Source organism: Biomphalaria glabrata, chromosome 5 (assembly GCF_947242115.1).
Source record: "Biomphalaria glabrata chromosome 5, xgBioGlab47.1, whole genome shotgun sequence".
NCBI lineage: Eukaryota > Metazoa > Mollusca > Gastropoda > Planorbidae > Biomphalaria > Biomphalaria glabrata.
In genome coordinates, this window is record NC_074715.1 from 17,047,826 (window position 1) to 17,070,302 (window position 22,477).

At 34.0% G+C, this 22,477-nt stretch overlaps 1 protein-coding gene across 3 annotated transcripts; it reads left to right on the forward strand.

The window, feature by feature from the left end:
- The first annotated feature begins 1,799 nt into the window (after positions 1-1,799).
- Positions 1,800-19,434, forward strand: LOC106064337 (dnaJ homolog dnj-5-like). 3 transcript variants are annotated; one of them, XM_056029581.1, is made up of 14 exons: positions 1,800-1,869; positions 3,488-5,207; positions 5,316-5,448; positions 5,959-6,064; positions 6,537-6,706; positions 8,517-8,568; positions 8,930-9,014; positions 9,677-9,745; positions 10,703-10,759; positions 10,910-10,957; positions 12,452-12,571; positions 15,054-15,155; positions 15,482-15,573; positions 16,129-19,434. In XM_056029581.1, the coding sequence occupies exons 2-14, from the start codon at positions 3,501-3,503 to the stop codon at positions 16,304-16,306; spliced, it is 2,919 nt and encodes a 972-aa protein (XP_055885556.1). In that variant the 5' UTR covers positions 1,800-1,869; positions 3,488-3,500; the 3' UTR covers positions 16,307-19,434. The 3 variants fall into 3 exon arrangements, with proteins under 3 accessions (XP_055885556.1, XP_055885555.1, XP_055885554.1); XM_056029580.1 differs by having other exon boundaries at positions 1,856-1,991; XM_056029579.1 differs by lacking the exon at positions 1,800-1,869 and adding an exon at positions 2,042-2,154.
- The last annotated feature ends 3,043 nt before the right edge of the window (positions 19,435-22,477 follow it).

Below are 22,477 nucleotides of genomic sequence, written 5' to 3' on the forward strand. Positions count from 1 at the left end.
GTACGCCATTCTGCCTCAACGTGGCACTTGGGTGGAAACGATCACTAGAGGAAGAGATTAGGCTAAATGAATAGCAAAACAAATCTCCTGTGTTAGTGTCTAAGGGAATGCGAAAGCTTTCCCATTGCACAGTGCGGAGTTGAAAGAGAGCTATCCATTGCAACTGGAGAGCTCTCTGACTGTCACAGAGCAGAAAGGGAAGCACTAGCACTAGCTGCTACCATGCTAGCAAATCATCCAAGTTCCCCTCACAGTCAGATTGTCTTTCTAACAGACGCGAAAACAACCCTCCAAAGCTTGCAAAACTCTGATTCCCCTTATATTAAAAACCTCAGAACAGCACTTACAAAGCTCAACAACAACAGCAAAAAAACTGTTATTCAATGGATACCAGCTCACATACAACTAGCAAGAAATGAGAAGGCTGACACACTCGCCAAGAGTGGGAGAACAAACTCACGAGTAAACTCTGCACTCTATCCAGAAGAAATGAAGAAATTAATTGTAGATAAAATAAATGAGAAATGGACGAGCTCTCATCCAAATCACAAGAAAGATGACGCTTACTATAAGCTATCCCGACAAGACCAACGTCTAATCTTTCGACTCAGGACCGGACACAACAGAATGCGACAACACATGTTCAGGTAGCTCAAAATTGGAACCAGTGAAATCTGCCCATGTGGAGTATCACCAGAAAATGCCGACCACGTCCTCCAAAACTGCTCTCTCTACCAAGAGGCCCGTATAAGACATTGGCCCCAAATCACCCCAATAGAAAGAAAACTATATGGAGAGCTCCCTGATTTGGAAACCACTGCGCAGTTCATCTCATGTATTGGTCTAGTCATATGAACACTCCAACATAACAATGAGAACGATGAAGAAGAAGAAGAAGAAGAAAGAGAGCTTTCACGTTACTGTCTTTAATCCATGCGCCGTTCCTCAAGGGACCATTGCACTAATGGCGAGTCCTGCACGGCCCGGGTTTGCTGCCATGCCTCATAGTGGCGCCTGGGTTGAAACGGTCATGTGAGGGGACGACGAGGCCAAAGGGTAGCGAAACAATTTAAGGCTCCCGCGGGAGTGCCTAAGGGGCTGCGAGAGCATCTCCATTGCACTGTGCGGGAATGTAAAAAAAAAAAAAAGCTCCCGCAGCGATCTGTCAACGTCCAGGCGCCGTCCCTCAAGGGGCCGTTACATAAATGGCGTGTCCCGCACGGTTAGCCTGGTACAGTATACGAATACGGCGGGGATCCCAGTGGTGCGGCCTTCGGGCGCGTTTCTAGTCCTCGATTCCGGTGTGCCCGTGTCCACTGGAAGTGAACGCAAAACAAACTCTAAGTTTAACCCCGCGTCTCCCCCCATCCCCTCCCCCCCGGTCGAACAGGACAGCGGGAAGGAGGAACTCGCTGTCCAATTCAGACTGGTGAAAGGGAGCTTTTGTTTGCTTTTGCTGGCCTTAGTGTTCCAAGTGCGACGCACAACACTACAAGACAATTTCAGATGGAGTCCTGCACGGTTAGCTTGGTAAAACCCAGTGTGCTCGGTCTTCGGTCATGTATTCTAGTCCATGCACCCTGAGTGCCAGATACACCGGAAATAGCAATGTTTTTCATAGACATTGACTTGGACCTCTTCCAGACAGAACGGATTGTTCAAGCAGGCTTACACACCTAGAGTTCGAAGAGCCTTCTGCTCAACTCTTTTGACAATCACACGGGAAAAAAAAAAAAAAGATCATCCCCCCCCCCTCACCATCACCAAACTGCCTCCAATGCAATACCAGTCCAAAATGTCGAGTTGGCAACGCGAGACGGTACTTATGAGTTGCAGTGCTACCGAGAAAAACAGAGGGGGGTTTGTGAGGTTGCTAAAATCTAGTTACAGTTTTACATCTAGCCTAGATTCTAGATGATATATTTTTACTTTCCTTTTTATTTGACTAAACTAGACCTCTAAAGTCTAGATCTAGTCTAAATCTAGACCAAGTGAGACTGCCACTGTTACTAGATCTAGATAAATAAGAAGACTTAACTAAGAATAAGATTAAAATAAAGTCTAAAACTAAAAGAGTCAGAGAGTGAGTGAGTCAGAGTCCCAGACTCAGACAGTGACACTCATCAGTCAGACAGAGTCAGTCACAGTGACAAAGTGAAAGTCTCCTTTTTACTAGATTGTAACTAATCTAGATCTGTAGATCTAGAAATACTAATATTAATAATAATGTAGACTCTAGATTAGATTATAGACTCTAGTACTCTATGTAGATCTACTGATGTAGTATAAGTAACTATAAGTATTATTATTATAGTCACTTTTTATTATTATAATTATAGTCATAGAAAATAGTTTTATACTATAGTAAGTCTAATAACTAAAGTAGTACTAGACTAACTAGAGACACTAGAGTAAAGTAGTAACTAGATCTAATTACTAATAACTGACTAAGTCTAAATAAGTCTATTTCTAAGTCACAGTGACAGTGTTACTAACTTACTATCTATATAAGCCTATATTATATCTATTATAATAATATACACTATTTTATAGATTGTATCTAAATCTAGAGTGTCTAGTCTAGAGTTAGAGTTAAGTATGATTTTATCTAGATTTAGAATCTAGAAAAGATCTATGGAGTCGTCTAGACTGTAAAAAGTGTAAATTAACTAGTCTAAATAAGCATTATAGAACTGACAAATTCAGATAGAAGATCTATCATCTCTAGATAAATCTAGACTCTAGACCTTCTAGAAGTAGATCTAGAATCTAATCTAGACTAGAAGGGGTCTATTACTATTAGACTATAAGGATACAATCTTATAATTATAATAGTATTATTAATACAAAAATTCCCAGTATCTTTTAAACAGATCTAGAGTAACTAGATACTAGAGACAGTTTTTTACCAGTAGACCACAAAGTGAATGATAAATTAGCTGTCCTACGCGTCATGCATTCAGTCAATGACTTAAATTCTGCCAAGTCACTAGTTTTCCTGGCTAGCTCAGGCAACCCATTCCATGCTCTAATAGCACTAGGGAAGAAGGAGTATTTGTACACATTTGTCCTAGCGTATGGGATGAGGAATGTGCATTTATCTTTGTGTCTTTCTGAGTATTTTATTAAATTTTGTTTTTCTATTTGAAGATTATGGTTCAGTGTTTTATGTATAAATAATTGCTACTTTACTTTTGAGTCTTCTGTCCTGAAGGCTTTCTAAATTTAGTGATTTTACTAATGGTGTTACTCTAGTCAAATGTGAATATTCATTTGTTATGAATCTCACTGCTCTATTTTGTGTCTGTTCCAGTTTCTTAATGTTTTCTTGAGTTGAGGGGTCCCAAACAGAGGATGTTTACCATTTTTATTTCATGTGTTTAATTAATGAAATGGTTCAATCACAAGGATATATATATTTAAAAAAAGAACTTATATTAATAACCACTATCTATTTATAGTCTAAATTCATTTTATATTTAAACAGGTAAAAAATTCTAATGGATAGTAAAGAAGATGCCCTAGGAAAAATTTCCAGACAGCTAGCATCAATGTCTGGACACAGGAATGAGATGAGTAATGACAGTAGCATGTGGACACCCTTTAGTGGAATATCCGCACAAACCACAGATGTCCCATTTGGTAATTTGTACACCTGGAATCCTATGGATTTGCCAGATTTTGAACCTCTTACGCCATCTCCAGGTGCTGCTAATGTTCCTACCTATTTAGATTTAACAGAACAGTCTAGGCTCAGTGAAGTGCACTCTAATCAGATGCTTTCACACCAAGGTCTGGAGTCCCAAAAATACATTTCAGTTGATGCAGCTGAAAGAAGACCAGCTCTCAGAGATGGGATTAGCCCCCATGGTTACACAATTCTAGGGCAAAATACCATTCCTTCCAGTTACCAGTATGAACCTCTAGGTGCTTTAAGTCATACACAATCTTCCACTTCTAACCAAAGTAATCATTCTGAAAGGTCAAGAGTGCTTCCACATAGTACTGGTAGCAGTATTTTTTTAAATAGCAAGCCAAATGAAAATATTTCCTCAATAGGATTTACTTACAACACTAAGCCAGAAGAAAACACTTTTGGACTGGAATCTTTGACTCGCAACTCTCTCTTTGACCCTCTCATAGGCCTACCACTTATAAATCTTAACAGGAACATGCCTGAAAATCCCCAAAGTCTTTCACCTAAACCATCACTTAGTGACTCTTTCAATTATTTGAATACATCCAACATCAAAGTAGACTTAGGCCTTCATGTTAGTGATCAGTATACTAATAACTCCGATGGTTTATCCTTAAAAACTGGAGATGAAAATGTTCTGACATCTGCTAAGAAGAAATGGCACTCTTTTGATTCTAGTCTAAAGTGCTCTGAACCAGTGATGGAACCTGTTGTCTCTGACACTCAGAAGCCATCTTACTCAGACATTGCCAAAACACCAAAATTAAATAAACCTGAAAATATTACATCTGCAGAGACTGCCAGTAAATTTCAAGCATTCAAACAAGTTAAGAAAGATACAATGCCCTCACGGCCTCCTGTAAAAAGGACATCTTCTGGCTCCAAGTACTGGCCTAAATCTAATCAGGGCACTGATACTGAACAGTCTAAACCACCTACAATGTCTCGATATGGTTTAGATCATTTCAGTGAACACACAATCTCTCCAGGCAGCCAAAGTGGCAGCTCAGAAAATTTAGCCCAATCGACACGGAGTCGAACCGGTAGTGGCAGTAGTGCTGAAGGCTCATCTAGTGCACCTGATGACTTGAATTCTAAGCTATCTTTTGCTGATTCCAATCTACTTCATCAGGAGCAAAAATCTGAGAAGGTTTTCAAAGCTCCATCTCCAACTGAGCATGTTTTCTTTGATCCTAGGAGAATCTTTCAGACAAAAGCCAATAACAAATCTAAATTACAGCCACAAGCCAAGCTAAAAGAGACCAATGTGCATGATCGAGGTAAAATACAAAGTGAAACAGTATTGAATAACGATAAGCCCACAGCCAGCAATGCTTCATCTAAACTCTCTTCCAGTGCCCGTCAGCATGACTACATTAACAATGACCTTCGAGATGCCAATAAACTGACCAATCAAATTTCAGCTGAGAATGGACAAAGCAGCATGAATAAAAATGAAGATACTCTAAGGGTGAAAGAAAATCGTTCTGTGAAACGACCCGGAGGAAGGGTAAATTGTTTATTTTATTTAACTTTTTTTGTTTATTAATATAAAATTTTATAGTTAATCCCTTAGAATATTTCCAACTGCATTGTGTTTTACAAACTTTGTATTAAGGCCAGTGGAGTTTACAGAAGACACAAGAGTGCAGATAATGGACACATGGAAAATGACAGTAAAAGAGATGACACTCAGCATCATCAGGGAAACCCCAGATTTTTAGTGCAACTTTTTGCTAGAGATAAAATAGGTTTGTACTTTTTAAGTAAATTTATATTTTTTTCAGGGGAAGAGTAAGTAAAATTACAAGAGCTCAATGCTTGATGGATACTTCACGTTTATCTGTACCCTACAATTTATGTATGCCAGAATGCAGCTCCTGCAAGGTCATGTTCAAATCATCAGTATCTACCTCATGATTTAAACCTAGAATCTTAAGATGCAGTAGCCAAACAATTATCCCATGGACTTTCACAGTGGAATGGAATTAAAAATTTTTTTTTTTTTTTAAATTAGATTTTTTCCAAGCTTCTAAAATATTCTTGTTATTAAATATTACTTCTTGTTATTCAGTCATTCAATTCATTTTCTTGTAACTGATACAAATTTAATGTTATCTCTTATTCTTCAATTTTGATGATTATAAAGAATTATATTAATACAATTTTTTTTTTTAATATTATTTATATTTTTGCAACCAAGTCTTTTACAAATGTAACTAGTTTATAAAGTTTATATTTTTATTTTTAATGCTATACAGAGGAGATTTTCATTCTTTTTCGGGAAACTATCTCACATTACGGAAAACTGCTGTTAACACACTTGATTCATTGGCTGTTACTTTTCTTCAGATTGATATTTTATCTGTAAGTACCTGTTGATAAGACATTAACTTAGACTTTGAATTTTAATCAAATTATAGATTTATACCTCTTTTCCCTTCCATCAATAAGAAGAAAAATATTTACATAGTTAATTTCATAATAATTGTTATTTGTAATGCACAATTGGATAGCTTTTCTTCATGGATCATTATTATTATTTATTTAGATTGCATAGTTTCTGTCAGTAAAATTAGAGTTAGAAAATAAAAAGAAAAAAAAAAAGGCTGATCTTCTTAATGTTATATAATTAAAAATGAATACTTTAAATGATATTATCTTTATTTCGTTGCGCTTTATGAGCAGCTTTTGTTTTCGAAATGAATCTTGAAAAAACTTTATAGAAAATCATCTGAATTCATTGAATTTTATGGTAGGCAATTAAAAACAAAACTTAAGTTAATTTTAATTGCTCATTGATCTCTAGTTATATGTTTTTAATTTTTTTTTATCACAGTGCTGTAGGAGGCTTTAATTTAGCTTTAATTGTAATGTCTGCTGTCTTGCATTGGCTGAAACTGAAGTTTTCAAAAGATTCCCCTGACACCAAGGGCAGTTCTTGGAGTCCTAGAGACTCTTTACGTCGCCGTGTTGGACTGGAAGAAAATATTACATTACCATCAACAGGTAATAAAAATCTTTATGTATTACATTTACCGCTTTTCTAGTTTTATACTCTAGTGGCACATCCCTGATCTTTTAAATAGATATTTTTTATACTCTAGCTTTATCTTTTTATTCTAGTGTTATGTACTAGTTTAGAGAGCATATTGGTTTTGTTAGACAAATATATTTTTTTGAGCGACGTAAAGTAGTGACATAGTAAGACAGACTAATGACTAGCAGACTTAGATGAACAAGGGAGCAACATGGCGATAGTATAGAAGTAGTTTATTTTGGCTGTTAGTTAGAAGTAGCGACGTTTATGAAGACTGGATGGATTTCCCAGTGATAAATAAAGGTGTCATTTTATATCAGTGAAAGTTGTTATTAAGTACATTGTTAACTTGTAATGTTCTGTGGCTAATGTGAAGTAATTAGTAATATAGAAGTGAAGTCAGATTAGATTAGCCCAACACTAGGACTTCATTCATCTCATTTATATCATTATACTCTAGCACATCTGAGGGATGTTACATGTCCACTAGACTTCATTCTCTTTACAGCTTTCAGGGTTGCAGACCATTTTGAATTGATTGCAACATCCTTCAACAGGTTTCCACAGATTTGTTGCATCACCTATGTGCTGTTGACTGTGGGGAAGATTCTCAATTGTAAACAACTGTCACAAACTGTTTTTTGTGATTCATCAATGGTCATTTCAGCTGTGTTAATGATCACTGTGAACCAAGGCCTTAGGATGTCCATATAACCTGACAATGTCAACAAAGCTTGTGAATTCTTAGAAAATGATAATCTGAAAAATAGAGTTGCAAATCCCCTCTACTATTCTCCAATTCAGCAAGACATCATCTCATTCGGCACCATTGTTACTAACAGACAAGCAAAAGAAAGGTTATGTGAACTGGTGCAAGGATTTCTTGAAACAAACGCTGGAAAAAAACAACTGCTGCATAGAAAGAACTTTAAAAATTGTGACATGTACTGCTTGAGTGGGGAAACAAACGCTGGAAAAAAACAACTGCTGCATAGAAAGAACTTTAAAAATTGTGACATGTACTGCTTGAGTGGGGAAACAACTGAAATGGATCCCAAAATTTTTGTGTTTAGATTGTTTAAAAAAAAAAAATAACCACATGACTGAAAAATGTGTCATCTGCTGCAAATATGTTGAGAAATTTAGAAAAGTCTTGGATCTTTAAAAATGTATATTCTTTTTTATTTTACTAGGTCATTTTATTAATAGTCTTTGAGAAAATTGAACATCCCTTTTAGAATTTAATGCCCTAGGACATCATTTAGCTCTAGCTTTATACTTTAAACACAATGTTTATCTCTATTAAAATATCATCATAATGATTTATACTCTAAAAGTGTTATATTTTATATATTTTAGCACATTCTATAGTTGTATGTGCACATCATTGATTTTTATTTTTATATTTTATACCCGCACACATATTTGTAATGCTATTGATGAGTGTGATTGAAATTTATCTTACTTATCCCATAATTTCAATATGTGGGAGAAGAATTTTTGGAGTGTCACCATTCCATCCCATGTGTTTTACACTCTGAAACCCCCTGAGAATAACAATCTGTCATTGTTGTGTGTAGTCTATGTCTTTCTTGCAGTTTTTCTTTTCACAATGTTTTTGTATCTTGCGCTATTACCTTAGCTAACATTCATTTTGTGTTTGATAGTAAACATTTTGGTATTCATTAAATAATAAACCTCGTCAGAAACAATGACTGGCTCCTTCATTTTTCATTTGATTGATAACAGTTCAACAGTAAGGGTTTTGTATATTTGCAGGTGAAGAAGCAATGAAAAGATTATTAGCTTGCAAAGGCAAAGATCCTTACAGGTAGGTAATTTTTTTTTCTGTCTAGTTGCATAATGATTTGATGCTGAACAGTACAATGTTATAATACTTACACATTTGTTTTTTAAATCATTAAAAAAATGTTTTACATAGGTTATTATACTACAATTAAAGTATTTTAAGTTAATTGATACAAACCTTTTTGACAGTTATGGCTTTCATTCAGCAAACATAAAAATTACAATCTAAACTAAAACTAGCTCAAGCCCAGTAACTGTCACACCTTGTAATTATCAACCTCTAGGGAATTACATTCAGTGGAATTTATTGGATTGGCTAGTTGAACTTAAACTGTAGCATTGATATTGTGATTTACAATTGGTGTTGACTGTTGATTTTTCAGTATATTGGGTCTGCGTGCAGACTCAACAGATGAAGAGATCAAAAAATACTACAGAAAACAAGCTGTGCTAGTACATCCAGATAAAGTAGGGCATCTGAGGATAGTTTTCTTGTCTTTTCTTTGCTTCTAATATCATATATTTATGAAATTTCCTTGTGATTAGTTACTTCCCATTTTGTATTATCATGTAACTAATGTTTACTTTAAAAAAAATTATTGGTTCAAAAAATTAAATCGATCTACTTAAAAGAATTGTTAAAATAGTCAGGCTTTTAAAGAACATGCGTTTTTCACATTTTTTTTTTTTTTTTTTTTTGTAAAATTTTTAATTTACCCATGGAGAATTAATTAATTTAGAAACATATGTGCCAGTCAATGGAATGGTTGTGTGGTTCAACATTATACTTCTGATAACTTTAAGGCTCGAGTCCTGGTGCTGACATTGGGTTTTGTACTGGACTCTCACCTAGCTCTTTTGCCTCATCTAGGCCCAGTAAAAACAGTTGGTCACACTTATTTTCAACTGTTTGTCACAGAAGCAATGCAGCATGCCTTGACTTCTAGTTCTCAAGGGAATTTAGTTTTACAGTTGTTGTTTTTTTAAATATCAAGATGCCATATTACAGCTTCTATCTGTGTTTATTGCTGAAGCGATTTCATGCCTTCCATTCTGTTATTTAACCAAATAGATTTATTCTAAGTTAAAAATACTGGCAATGCAATTATTCATTTGAAATGTTTCCACAGAACCAAGAGCCAGGTGCTGAGGAAGCTTTCAAAATTTTAGGCCATGCATTTGAAATGATAGGGGATTCAGTAAGTATGTGATTGTCTACATAGTACTGGAATACTTCTTACAACATAGGTTTTAAACAAGACATAAGAGTTAGCCTCTATATTATACATTTCTTTTTAGAATACATTTCCATCTTATAAATTAATCTTGTTTAAGATGTTTAAATGTTTCTTTAAATTGTTGTCATGTTGTCACTGAATAGGACAAACAACTAATTGAAGTTTTAAGATTTTATACAAAACATAATAGTAACCCAATGATGTTCTATTATTGATCATAAGGTCTGGGGGGGTTACTTTTTACTTTTTTTTTTGAAAGAAACACCATTACAGTACAACTCCAAGGAGAAAACCTAGTTGAAACCGATGGAAGCTACCTTGGAAGCATCATAAACAAAGACATGCCTTTGAAACCCTATGGCCGATCTGGCGGTTGAAACATTGTCCCTACACTATAAAATCTGAATCTTTAGCACAAATGTGAAAACAGACAAGCTCCAAGCATACATCAACAAATGTTTATCTCAATTAGTGTCATATGACCAAGCAAAATCTCAACCTATGGAAAAGCAAACACCATTAGAACAAGAAATCAAACAATGCCAACAGGGCTGAATTGGGCACACAGTGGGAAGAACTACAGACATTTGCAGGACTGGCTCTAGACTGGAACCCACTGGGGAAGAGAAAGGCTTGGGAGACCAAACAAAATATGGAGTAGATCAGTAGACCAAGAAGCAAAGATGGCAGGATGGACACGAACCCAACCATGGGGAAAGCCGAGAACAGAGTGATGGCAAAGTTCTGTTGCATGGTCCTATGCTCCACTGGGAGTCAAAAGGATTAAAAAGAAGATACATATAATGTTATACATATATAATTTTTTAAACAATATATTTTCAAGTCCTGTTTGTGTCTTCAAGTGTTACTTAGTATAAATAATGTCTCATTTGGTGATAATTATTTATCGATTCACAGTCTAAAAGGAAAACTTATGACAGTCACACACAAGAAGCCAATGAAGCAGAAGCAATGGTGAGTGAATGTTAAAAAATACAAAAAACAAATTTTATATATATATATATATATATATATATATATACATACATATATATATATATATATATAGTTCTCAATTTTTAGTGAATACTGTTTTAATTAAACTGTTCCCTTATTTGTTACCAGAGAGAGTTTGCTGAGATGCTATCTAAACTACAGACCAAGATTCAGGAGGTATTCAAATAACTATACCAATAATTTATTATATTTCTAATATGTATAAAAAAAAACTGCTTTGCTAAAAAAACCCACATAATTTTGATATCTATATATCTTAGCTTAACTAGTTTTCTTTTTAAGACCTTTAAAGCTCTGCAAGGCAGAGTTTTTTGTTCCTTGTTTGTTTGTTTCTTTTAAGTGCATAAGTATTTTTGATATGCATATCAGCGTCTGCTTTTACTTACTCTTAACAACGGTTGGGGACTAGAAATCATCTTCTGAGAAAATGAAGTCTGGTATTTCACCATGCTTCCCTTCTTGCTGGCTAACTGCTTCTCCAATGAGTGCAAATGTTCACTGTTTTAAAATAAAATGATTATGTCTGTCATGATTAATAATTATTAACTATTGGATCCTATTGGAGACAGACTGTGTGTGCTGGGACAACCCTTGCTGAGAACAAAAGAATTGAAGCTGCCTTAATCAAGAGGGAAAAAAAGAAAGCTGCCCTGTCCGCTAGCCCTAAATCAGAGGCATACAGATGTATGAATTGTGGCAAAGTCTGCCGTTCTAGAATTGGCTTGATTAGCCACACCAGATTCTGCCCCGTCTCAAGATTAAGCCAAAGCCAGTGACTCTTTTGGGCGCATCCATTGCCTTTCGAGACAAAAGGAGCCATATATATATATATTGGATCCTAATTATTATTTGATCCAGAAGTGTTCTCACTGAAATAATGAATAAATCCAGATCTGTTCTAACTGCATCCATCCCACTGCCACTAGAGCCCTTGGAGCCCTGACCTGCTTCAACATATCATTCCATTCAGATCTATCTAAGGCTTTTCGTCTCCTTGCCCAGACTCTTAAGCTGTTGTAGATTCTCTTCTACATCATCAAGCCACTGTGGTCTGCCTTTTGGGTGCCTGCCTTTTGATTTTTGTTGGTAAACAATCTTTGTTCCTCTGTTTCAAATATTTTTTGAGGTGATCTGCCCAGCATAATCTGTTCTTTTTATTTCCGTCACTATGGATGGGTCTTCATATAGCTGGTATATCATTTGTTATAACTATATCCATACTTAAATATGCAACTGTCCTCACTACTTTTTTAAGTTTATCTGCAACTGTTTTAATTCTATCAGTAAGATTTTCTGGGCCTGTTTTTTTCCGTAACAGTAAGTTTATTAAATTTATGAAATTACTATTTATCTATACTTTTATGGAGAAAATTTCAACTTCATTTGTCAATTTATCTGGAAATATTTTAACTTTATCAGTATTTGAGTGGATATTGTTCAACTTTATCTATCTGGAACTTTTTAAATTATACTTGAATGGAAATTATTTGACTCTATCCATCATTTCATCTTTGCTTGATCTTGCTATATCTTATAATAAGAAGACAAATGAATAAAAGCCAACAACCTGTGAATGGTTATCCTATTACTTAGAGCTAGTGTTCAGTGTTCAGGCTAGATAGGTATAATGGTGTTATTTATTGCTGACAGGCTGCAAATATCATGCCCTGCGATAACTGCCATGGCAAGCATCAGCGCTTTCCAGTGGAGAGACCTTTCTACAGTGCAAGGTTTTGTCAACGCTGCAATGTGTTTCATGCTGCAAAAGAGGTGAACTTTGACCTGTTTATTTAATAGCCCTGTAGTCAGTAGTTTCTGGTGGGATTATTATTAGTTTATTAATTATATATTGATATCATGTATTACAAATGTTGGTTAAGATATTAAGTACAGGTTCATGGATTACTGTAATTACTTGAAAAAAACAAAAAACTTTCACAAATAAGATTAAAGGTCTCTAGGACCAGACTTGATAAATTTGCACCATGCACCAAACTAAAATTGTAAAAATACATATAAATTTAAAAAAACAACACAACTTTCTATTTGTCTATATCTCCATATCCTTATGTTTATTTACTATTTGTATACAGTTATTTTTTTTTTCTACAATTGCAAACTCTTCCTGGGCTCATTAACTGGATGGATGCGTAGTTCAAAAATGGCTCTAACAATTTTCCTAGAAATTTGACAGCTTATCTATATCTTTGGGAAAAAAATAACTTTCATATTGGCCACGTATTGAACAGTCTAGTTTGAGCGTTATAATTTTTTTAAAATGTTATCTTAAAATTTTATTTGGTGTAAACCAAATACTTTTATTTTAAACATGCCTTCAGCAGGAGTTATTGCATTTAACTCAAATGTTTCTTTGTATTAACTTAAGAGTTATGAACATTGTGCATGCAGTCTTCTATAAAAATCATGAGCTGAACTGTTAATAGAAGAACTTGATTGTGCAAAGCTCACTGGAAAGACTTCTTGCAATAGTGAAGCATTAAAAGAAATAAATAGAAAGAGAAATTATAGACCACTATCAGCTTCATAAAGGAGGACTTGATTTAAAAAAAAAACAAGGTTACAAAATCTGCCCCTGAAGTATTCCACCCAGAGTCTTCACCAGGATTTCAACACAGGACTTCCGGTTCCAAGTGCTTTACCCCTCAGCCACTGCATCTCCATATATTCATTTAGCGTATACTTATATTTTTTTAAATAATGATTATTAAAGTTATCTATACATTTAAAATTAATAACATGTTACATGTAATAAAGAGAAACTAAAAAAGATTTATTCTAACAAAATTAGATTATTGACAACACACAAAAAAAATAAATTCTTGACCTACTGTAAGCTACAATTGTGTACAAACTACTTAGGACTTTCCCCTCGCAAATAAAAATTAATATCTCCATTGTCATTTATCATACAAACTAGACATAGATCTAGCTTGATCCAGACCTAGTTTTAGATCTAAATCTAGATCCAAGATATAATTCTAGGTCTAGAACTAGATTCTAAATCTAAGTCTAGATCTAGAAATAGATCTAAGTCTATGTCTATATCTAAGTTAATCTAAGTCTAGATCTAGATATAGAATCTTGATATAGAATCATTTATATCTAGACTAGAACTCTTGTGAATTTACATGATTAATCTTAGAATTACTAGACCTAGGCCAATGTTAGGATCATGAATAGTAGGTCTTTTGTTAGTGGGTAATGGAGTACTATGCTGTTCGTATCCAATTCATTTCTTAATGTGATCCTATCCTATTGTTTACATAATAAATAAATCTGCACCCCTAAGCTGTCAGAAGATAAGTTATTGCCTTAATAATTAAAATTTTGTTCAAATTATCAATACATTTATAATATATATATATATTATAAATATATCTAGATCTGGGCTCTATTTAGTCTTATTTAGACTGTCAAGTGTAGGCCCCTATAATGAGGATATGTCAAAAGTGCGTGCTATAAAAGTAGTTCGTTATTTTTTAAACTTATAACTAAACAAAGTTTGTATCAAAATTCTTTTTTAAAAACAACATTTGAATCAGTATTCTATTCAATGAGTTAGTTAATAAATGGAAAATATATTTTATAATGATCCATTGACACTTTTACCATTGTGACCTTAGATGCAAATTTTTTGTACCAATGTGCAAATCTATGAATGAAGCTTGAGTTATTAATGAAGAATTTCATGTCCTTTTAAAAAAGTTAACCTCCCCTAAAGTTTTTCATTTAAAAGTGGTGTAATTTTTTGAAAAATCTGCTTGCATATATAATTTAAAAAATATGATGGTTCACTTTCAGAAAAGAAAAATGTAGCCATTGCATCAGAATTTGAATGATCTAAAATATCATGATGTTCGATTTTCATTTTCTCTTCTAGTTTCTAAGATCTAAACGGGACAGACAGACAGGCCACACAAAACTAATAGCGTCTTTTCCTCTTTCGGGGGCCGCTAAAAACAACTTTTTTGTTAAATGTTACTTGTTACATTTGTATCTATAAAGTTTAATTTTGATAAACAACTATAATCTCTATAATTAAATGGTAGTTTTCAAAAACAGAAGACCAAATATGGAATTAGCTAATCTAAATGTAAAAAAAAATCAATTAATTTAATTTTAAGGCTAATTATACTAGTAATAAGCTTTATCATGTTTGAATTGTATTGGTACAGTAAATGATTTTTAAAAAAAAGTTTAACATAGAACATGTTATGTTTTTGTTTTATAGGGGGATGTTTGGGCAGAGACCACAATGCTTGGGTTTCGCTGGCACTATTATGCTCTGATGGAGAATCATGTTTTTGATATAACACAATGGATGGCTTGTCATGTAAGTTTTCTTACTTTTAGTACAAATTTGGTAGACTGGTGGATAACTAGTTTTGAAATGAGAGAATTGACCAATGAGAGCAGTTTCAAGAAGTAATGCACTTTAAAAAGGTTTAATTACTCTAAGGTTATGATTAAAGGAAAATTTGTTTAAAAAAAAAGTATCACTAAGTTCCTGAATGGATAATTAGGGTTGAATGAGTCGCCAGTGAGGTTTTTTTTTTTTTTTTGGCTTTACTAGTTGTAGAAATAATTATAACAAAGTATTTACTTGTATCACAAAACTTTGCTTTTTTATGAGTTAACTGTTTATTTTTTTGTTTCCAGAAGGAGTATTTTAAACACATGAAAGCTAACTACCACAATGTTACTTATAGAATAGCTACAGAAGGAAACAAAAGAAATAAACGCCAAGCAGGGTAAGTGATTCTCTTCGTACATTTATGATTTTAAGAAACAAATTTTTTTTTTATTATAGCTTTTATATAGCGCTACTTTCATGCTTATAGCATGCTCAGAGCGCTTTTGGTCCAATCTCATTTGTGGACCAGTGGGGGGGAGGGGGTATCTAGGAGTTGGTTTTCCGTGCTGCCTCTAGGCGCTCAGTAAACATAACTCTGCCCGAGTCGGGTGTTGAACCTCGAGCCCCCTTCTAGGTAGCCAAGCCAAGTTTAGCGCACTTGGCCTCTCGACCACGCTTCCCTTTGGAGAATAATGTATGGCAGACCAATGAACAGTTGACTAATCAGCCAAAGTTCATTGTCCAAAATTCTGGTAACGCCTTCAATACTCTCTGCTGTATTTTGTTAACAGATAAGGGGAATTAATCACAAAAAACTGATAAAAAATGAATGGAAGAACTGATCTTCAACATATGACCTTGAGAGGAAACTATTTTGGTCCCTGAAGACAATGAAGTTTTTATTACACATATTTTGAATATTGGGAAAATTAAACAGCCACTTTTTTTCCAGAGAACCAAGTCTAGAAGATTTTATCAACCACCTAATCAATAAATCTGCTGCAGCAAGTGAAGGTCAGAGTTCATCTTGGGGTCAGTCGCACACACCACCAGATGACAACAGCTGGAATCACAGCCATCCTGGTACAACTGGTTCTAAACAGAAAGGCCGCCGCAAGAAGAAACGTTAATGTGATTCTCTCTGGCTGAACTCTCATTCAGCCTTTGGGTCTTTTTACTTATGACATAATAGTTATATGTTCTCTTTATCTTAGTCTTATTTTATTTCCTGCCTGTATCATTATTATTGTGTCTAAACACAAGTACTTATTGAAATATGGTCTGAATTCTATCATCTTTTCATTGACTTAAGAAGCTTATGAATAATAATAATAATAGTAATAAATAAATAAATGAAACAATTGCAATACTTCAATGACTGTAATCCAGTTCTAGTATTTTTCTAGTTTTGTTCAATGTTTACATCAATTATAAATGTATTCATTCTACACACACTACACAGTGATTTAAATTATATATAAATATATCTACACCATACATTTAGTGGCATATGCTTATGTATTGTAAAAACTCATTGACAACTAGTACTATTTAATTGCTCAAACTAATCATTTATCTGCTTGAGTAGAGACCTCATTCACATGGATTTAGTGGGTGTGTCAAAATTCATGTGTACCTTTTCTTAATTTTATGCTAATTGAAGTATTATGTTTATTGACAATAAAAGAGTGTTTGTTACTCTTCACAACCTAAATTGTTCAAAAGACAAGGCAGTCCTTAAATCTTTTTTTTTTTTTCTCATCATTTTAATTTAAAAAAAAGATTGAATATCTAGGTCTGTGTTAGAATTTTCTTCAATAATGTAATTTCCCTATTTGTCATGTTTTATAGTCTGCTGCACTAGTGTTATAGTCAGCTGCAGTAAAAAAAATGTGCCTTTTCTTTTTTAATAAGTGAGCAGCTTACAATTTGTTTAATGATTTTGTATTCATCAGAACTACTTAACACCTTTTTTAAAATATATATTGTATTATTTTCGGTGAGGTTGTATTTTTTGTTACCCTTAAGAGATATTAAGATTAGTTGAAGCTTTTTTTGTTTTACTTGTGACTTATAACAAACAAGTCAGATAGACTTGAAAGAAAATGTTTATGATGAGGCTAGTCTCATGGAGTAGTGGTTCTCAACCTGATAGGATATTTATGAGATTTTTCAGTTTGTAGACTGTAGAAATTTCTATAGTTTTTCTCTTAATAATGAGCTCTGTATTGTGTTGGAAGGTTTTTAAATCTGTGGTATCAGATTGTTCTGTTTCAACTGCAATAACATTTTTAGTGCTTTCACTAGGTATCTATCACCACCACCCCTTTTTTTAAATTTTTTTTTCAAGAGGAGAAATACCTCTACATGTGGGAACCATTGTTCTAATGCGTATTAGGTCTTATATATTGTTTGCGCATAATGTTTTAATGGATGACTTTTTTTTTTTTGAATATTATAGACTTTTTACATGCAACTTTCTATTTATAGTCATTTATTTTTGTTCTCATGTATAAACACTTATTACACTTTATTTGAAATTAATCTTGTGTCTCCTATGTAGCATGGCATAATTACATTTTAACATTGCTGTAAGCTTAAGAGTATTTTACAACATAAAATAAATAAAACAGAATCCATATAGTATACATTTTCATGTCTGGAATAAGTTTGTTCTAAAATTAACAAATATATAAAACGACTTTTCAATTATATTCAATATTTGCTCTCATATGGAAGCCACAATATGTGTAAGAGCTGTCACAGAAATTATCTCTGTTTTTTCTTGAGGACTATCTGGTCTGACCTATTCTGAATTATTGTTAGGCATCTTGGCTAACACAGACATGCAGTAGCCAAAGTCTGAGAATATGAACACAGCAAGCTTCTTTACAGAGCCATTAGACAATAGGTTCAGGTCTGTTCTCAATTGTTACGTGTAAAATGCAAATAGCAATAGTAAATCATTAATATAGGGCAAATCACTAATTAGTCTTTATGTGTTGTACAAGTTCTTTTTACAATTACTTGTACAATAACAATAACCAATTCTTCTACATCAATAAACAGTACTAAGTATCTATGAATATATCTCTTTTATTTTTTCTTTTCTAAAGCTGTATGCATTGACTCTTTTTTGTAGTTCTGATTTCTTTGGTTTCATGTATTGTTATGTTAGTTCTTAAACATTGTTTTGTTTCTTATTTCATGTCTTTGTAACGAGTAAGTTACTTATTGAAATATTATTTCTACTTGTATCTTATGTACGATTGGACATACGTCTTAATGATGTTATAAGATTGCTTAATTATATCAGTGGCCAACACCAATGTTGCAGTTTTTTTTGTCTCCCCCTTTCCTAATGACATTGTAATCCCTTGCACTAAACATTTTGCTTCACAATACTCATGACTTGAAGTCATCACTGGCTGGAATACCTGGTGGTGATGTCTGAAGAGTCTTTTATTGAAATTGGTTTTTTTAACTAACAAAGGTAAGTAGTTCACTAAATGTTCACCAGACTGGTCGTTTGGTTGTCTTTATGGTCCCAGGTTCATATCCAACCCACTGTTGTCATGCAGGAGGTTTGGGCTAGAATGTAGAAAGGGGAACAACTTCAAAACATTTCTCTCCCCCCCCCCTTTTTCATTTATTGATATTTTGATAGTAATTTTGTTTTCCCTTCTCCTTAAAATGGATTTTTTCTTTCTGATTAAATGAACATTTTTAAAAATTCTATTTTTACTTCTATTTAAATAGGGCTGTTTCACTGAAGCTTCCATTTTGTTGCATTTATTTGTCAAGGCACTTACAAAATAATTGTGCACTTACCAGAATAGCATTCTCCCCTTATGCTGCAGTCTCTCTCTCTCTGTAGACTAGTAGTTCTTTGTATGACTGGTCCCAGACAGTTCTAAATCTCAATGTCTCTCCAACCCACTCATGTTTTAGTTGTAAATAAATATAGAAATAATGTCAGGGCTTGGGGTAAGGTTTAAATCATTGACTTCATCATCAGTTGCAAGTTGTTGGTTTATAGGGTCACACTTTCTTCTTCCCCTCTGCTCCAATGTTACAAAGTGAAATAGCTTTATATCAATCATGGGTTCCAGGCCATCCTTTGTTTTATTAGCTTGTCTACCAATGTGTCATTGTAAGTGGCTGCTTGTCACCCACTTCAAAAACAGTAGCTGCACTGTTGCTACACATCAAGGCTTTCTGCCACTATATTAATAAACTGAACAGCCATAATGTCTGACTTTTTGTGGAGTTTTTTTTTTTTTTTGTAAATAATTGTATACAATTGATAGACTCAGTGTATATGAAAATATGTTTCTTGAATTTGTTCTCCTTAGTTTTAAATGTAGACCCTTTGTATACCGTCTTTTTGCAAACTATAGGAGGTATAAAGACCATCCGGTATGATATAGTTTCCTTTAATTTATGCTACGTTTTTGAGTAAAATATAATATGTATACCTTGCACCTTTGTATAGCTTACCTTTTACCTTTACCTTTACCTATCCCTTAGTCTGTTGGACCGTTGGGGCACCAGGCAAGATTTGTCAACCGTCTTTCTCCATTCCTCCCTTTTTTTTGCCTTGTTCAGAACCTCTCTCAATGGCAGGCCTGTCCATTCTTTAATGTTGTCCTCCCATCGCTTTTTCTGTCTGCCTCTTCTTCTTTTCCCTGGCACTGTTCCCTGAAGAAAGGTCTTTGCGAGCCCCGTAGATCTTGTAATGTGGCCAAAGGTTTTAAGCTTTCGTTTTTTCACAATAGTAAGCAGGTCGTCATGAGCTCCGATCGCTACAGTAACCCTGGCTCTGATTTCTTGTATAGCTACCATTTCTTAAAAAAAAAAACTTGTATGACCCTCGCAGGTTATATGCGCAAAAATATGGTACACAACTTTTGAGTTTGTTTTGAAAAAGGACCAATGTCCACGTTTTCTAAACTCCAGCTGAAGTGCTAGCCAACGGGTAGCTTGCAACCAAACAAAAAATCAATTCAGTAAAGTAAATGTTCAGGCAAGCAAAAATCTTTTTCTGTCAGCATTCTCTTATGATGTGTAACTGCCACAAATCCTTCTGGTTTCCTGTTTTTAGAAATTAGAATTAGTCAAAGTGGAAGAGAGGGAATAAAGAAAGTGTGGGTAATTTAGAAATGATCTGTCTCTTCAACTGAGTGGATCGAGGAAATCACTGAAAGGTGATTCTACAATAGAGAAGGACAAGAGAGGAGGGATCAAGAAAGATGAAGAACATGTCATGGTGTGTGTGTAATTGAAGCAGAAGTCTGCCCTGATCACGGCATTAAAAAAAAAAAGTATAAATATTGAAGTATACTGCTGGTTATTGGGATTCATTTAATTTATTTATTTATTCATTTGAATAGAGCTCTTGTCTTAGTTGTCTTTGTGCACTAATATATCACGTGACAAGCCTGGTGTCTTAACTGGTAAGAAAATGAATAGAGCAATGAAAATGTAGACCTTGCAATTTAAAAAAAAAAATTTAGTATTTTCTTTTTTTTTTTTAGTTTAAATAGGTCTGGTCTGAACTATTAGTGGGAAAATGCTGGTACCAAAAAGTTGCGTACCATGAGTTATTACCAATGACGCTAAACCACTGGTCTTTAACGGGAGATAATACGCTCCCGGGTAGGGTGGGGTGCTGGGCAGGTAGAGATGAAAGAAGAAACTGGAGGTGCTCTGAAACAAAGCGAATACAAAAATTCTAAGCGCGGCGAAGTGACTTTAGACATTAGGCTGGGCCTGTATTGGCTTTTAAGAAAGTATTTGCAGTGTAACATTTCAAATGGTTAGGCCTACGTTTAATATCGCAGTTAGTGCATGAAATCTAGGAACATTTAAGAACTTGTTATGCTCTGTAGTCATTATAGCTGTAGTACGAAACATCAAGTGATGAAAAATCTCTAGGTTATAGCGTAAAGCATAGAATTTTGATAGGGGTCAAATTCAGTTGAAACGTTAATCGACTGCATTTTAAAAACCATTGAAATCAAACATAATTTAAGAATATCAATATCTGTCTCTTAACCCACGAAGCGTCTTAAGAAACTTTCTGTGGCGTTCAGGGAGTTTTAGCATTTTTTATGCATGTTAGAAAATGGTCTTAAAATGCCATAAAAAGAAGGTTGATATCCATGTTTTATATATATTCTGAAAGGTAATTGGACAGCGAACACTATAGATCATATATTGAACACCTGAATTTGATCAGTTGACCTTGACCCTGACCTAATTAATATGATTGATTTTCTTTATAAACAAAAAAGCTTGTTTGCTGACCTCTGTGAGAAACATTTTTAGAGCTATAACAAAAGTTTTGATGTAATTGGATAGCCCATTCATTTTCCTTTATAAATATATATAATTTTGTTAAAAATGAACCATTAGATTTGAAAAAAAAATTTTTTAGTGACTTGGTTACCCTTTTAATGCAAGTAACAGTGAAGGAAAAAAAAATAGATAAAAATCGTTTTTTTTTTGTTCAGTTAAGTTAAAAGCATTTAAAGATTGAAGAAATAGAATACTTAATGCATAAAGAAGTCAATATTATCATTAATATGCTTCAATCTATCTTAAAATGTCTTAAATTTCACTAAAGTTTGACTAGGTCTAGGTGCAGATCCAGTCCGGTCTCTAGTCTAGATCTAGACTTTAGATCTACGGACATAAATCATCGGCCACTTCATGAATAGATCTAGATCTAATATATAAAATATTCTCATTATTCCTAGATCTAAATCTAATTGTAATATTAAAAAAGAACAACTAAAAGTATTTGAAACTTTATGTTTTGTAACATCTCCTGGACCAGGGCTAGCATCGGACATTGCAAGAAAAATTTGCCGGTGAATAATCAGCATGTAAACACAAAAACAGATGGGGAGATAGGCTATTTTTGGATCTGACAGGAAGAAGAATGTCTAATAGATCTGAAGTTTAAAAATGGTCACTTTAAAACGTCGATTGGAATAGAAAATCAGCAGTCTAAAGTCGGCCGCCACAGAAACGAAATGTCGGCCGATTTATCGGCCGACGACGCTTCGTGGGTTAACTTACAGTTTATTTACTTTAAATGTATTTTCAAAATACCAACGGTCCAACAGATAAAGGGATAGGAGAAGGTGAATGCTAAGTTAGATGTGAACCTGACCTAACAGATGTTATTGAATGATTATCTAATTGTTTTGTTAATGATTAATCTCTTATTTAAAGTCTCAACAAACAAAACTTTTCCTTCTCCCCCCCCCCCTTTAGTTAAGTGTTATAGATTT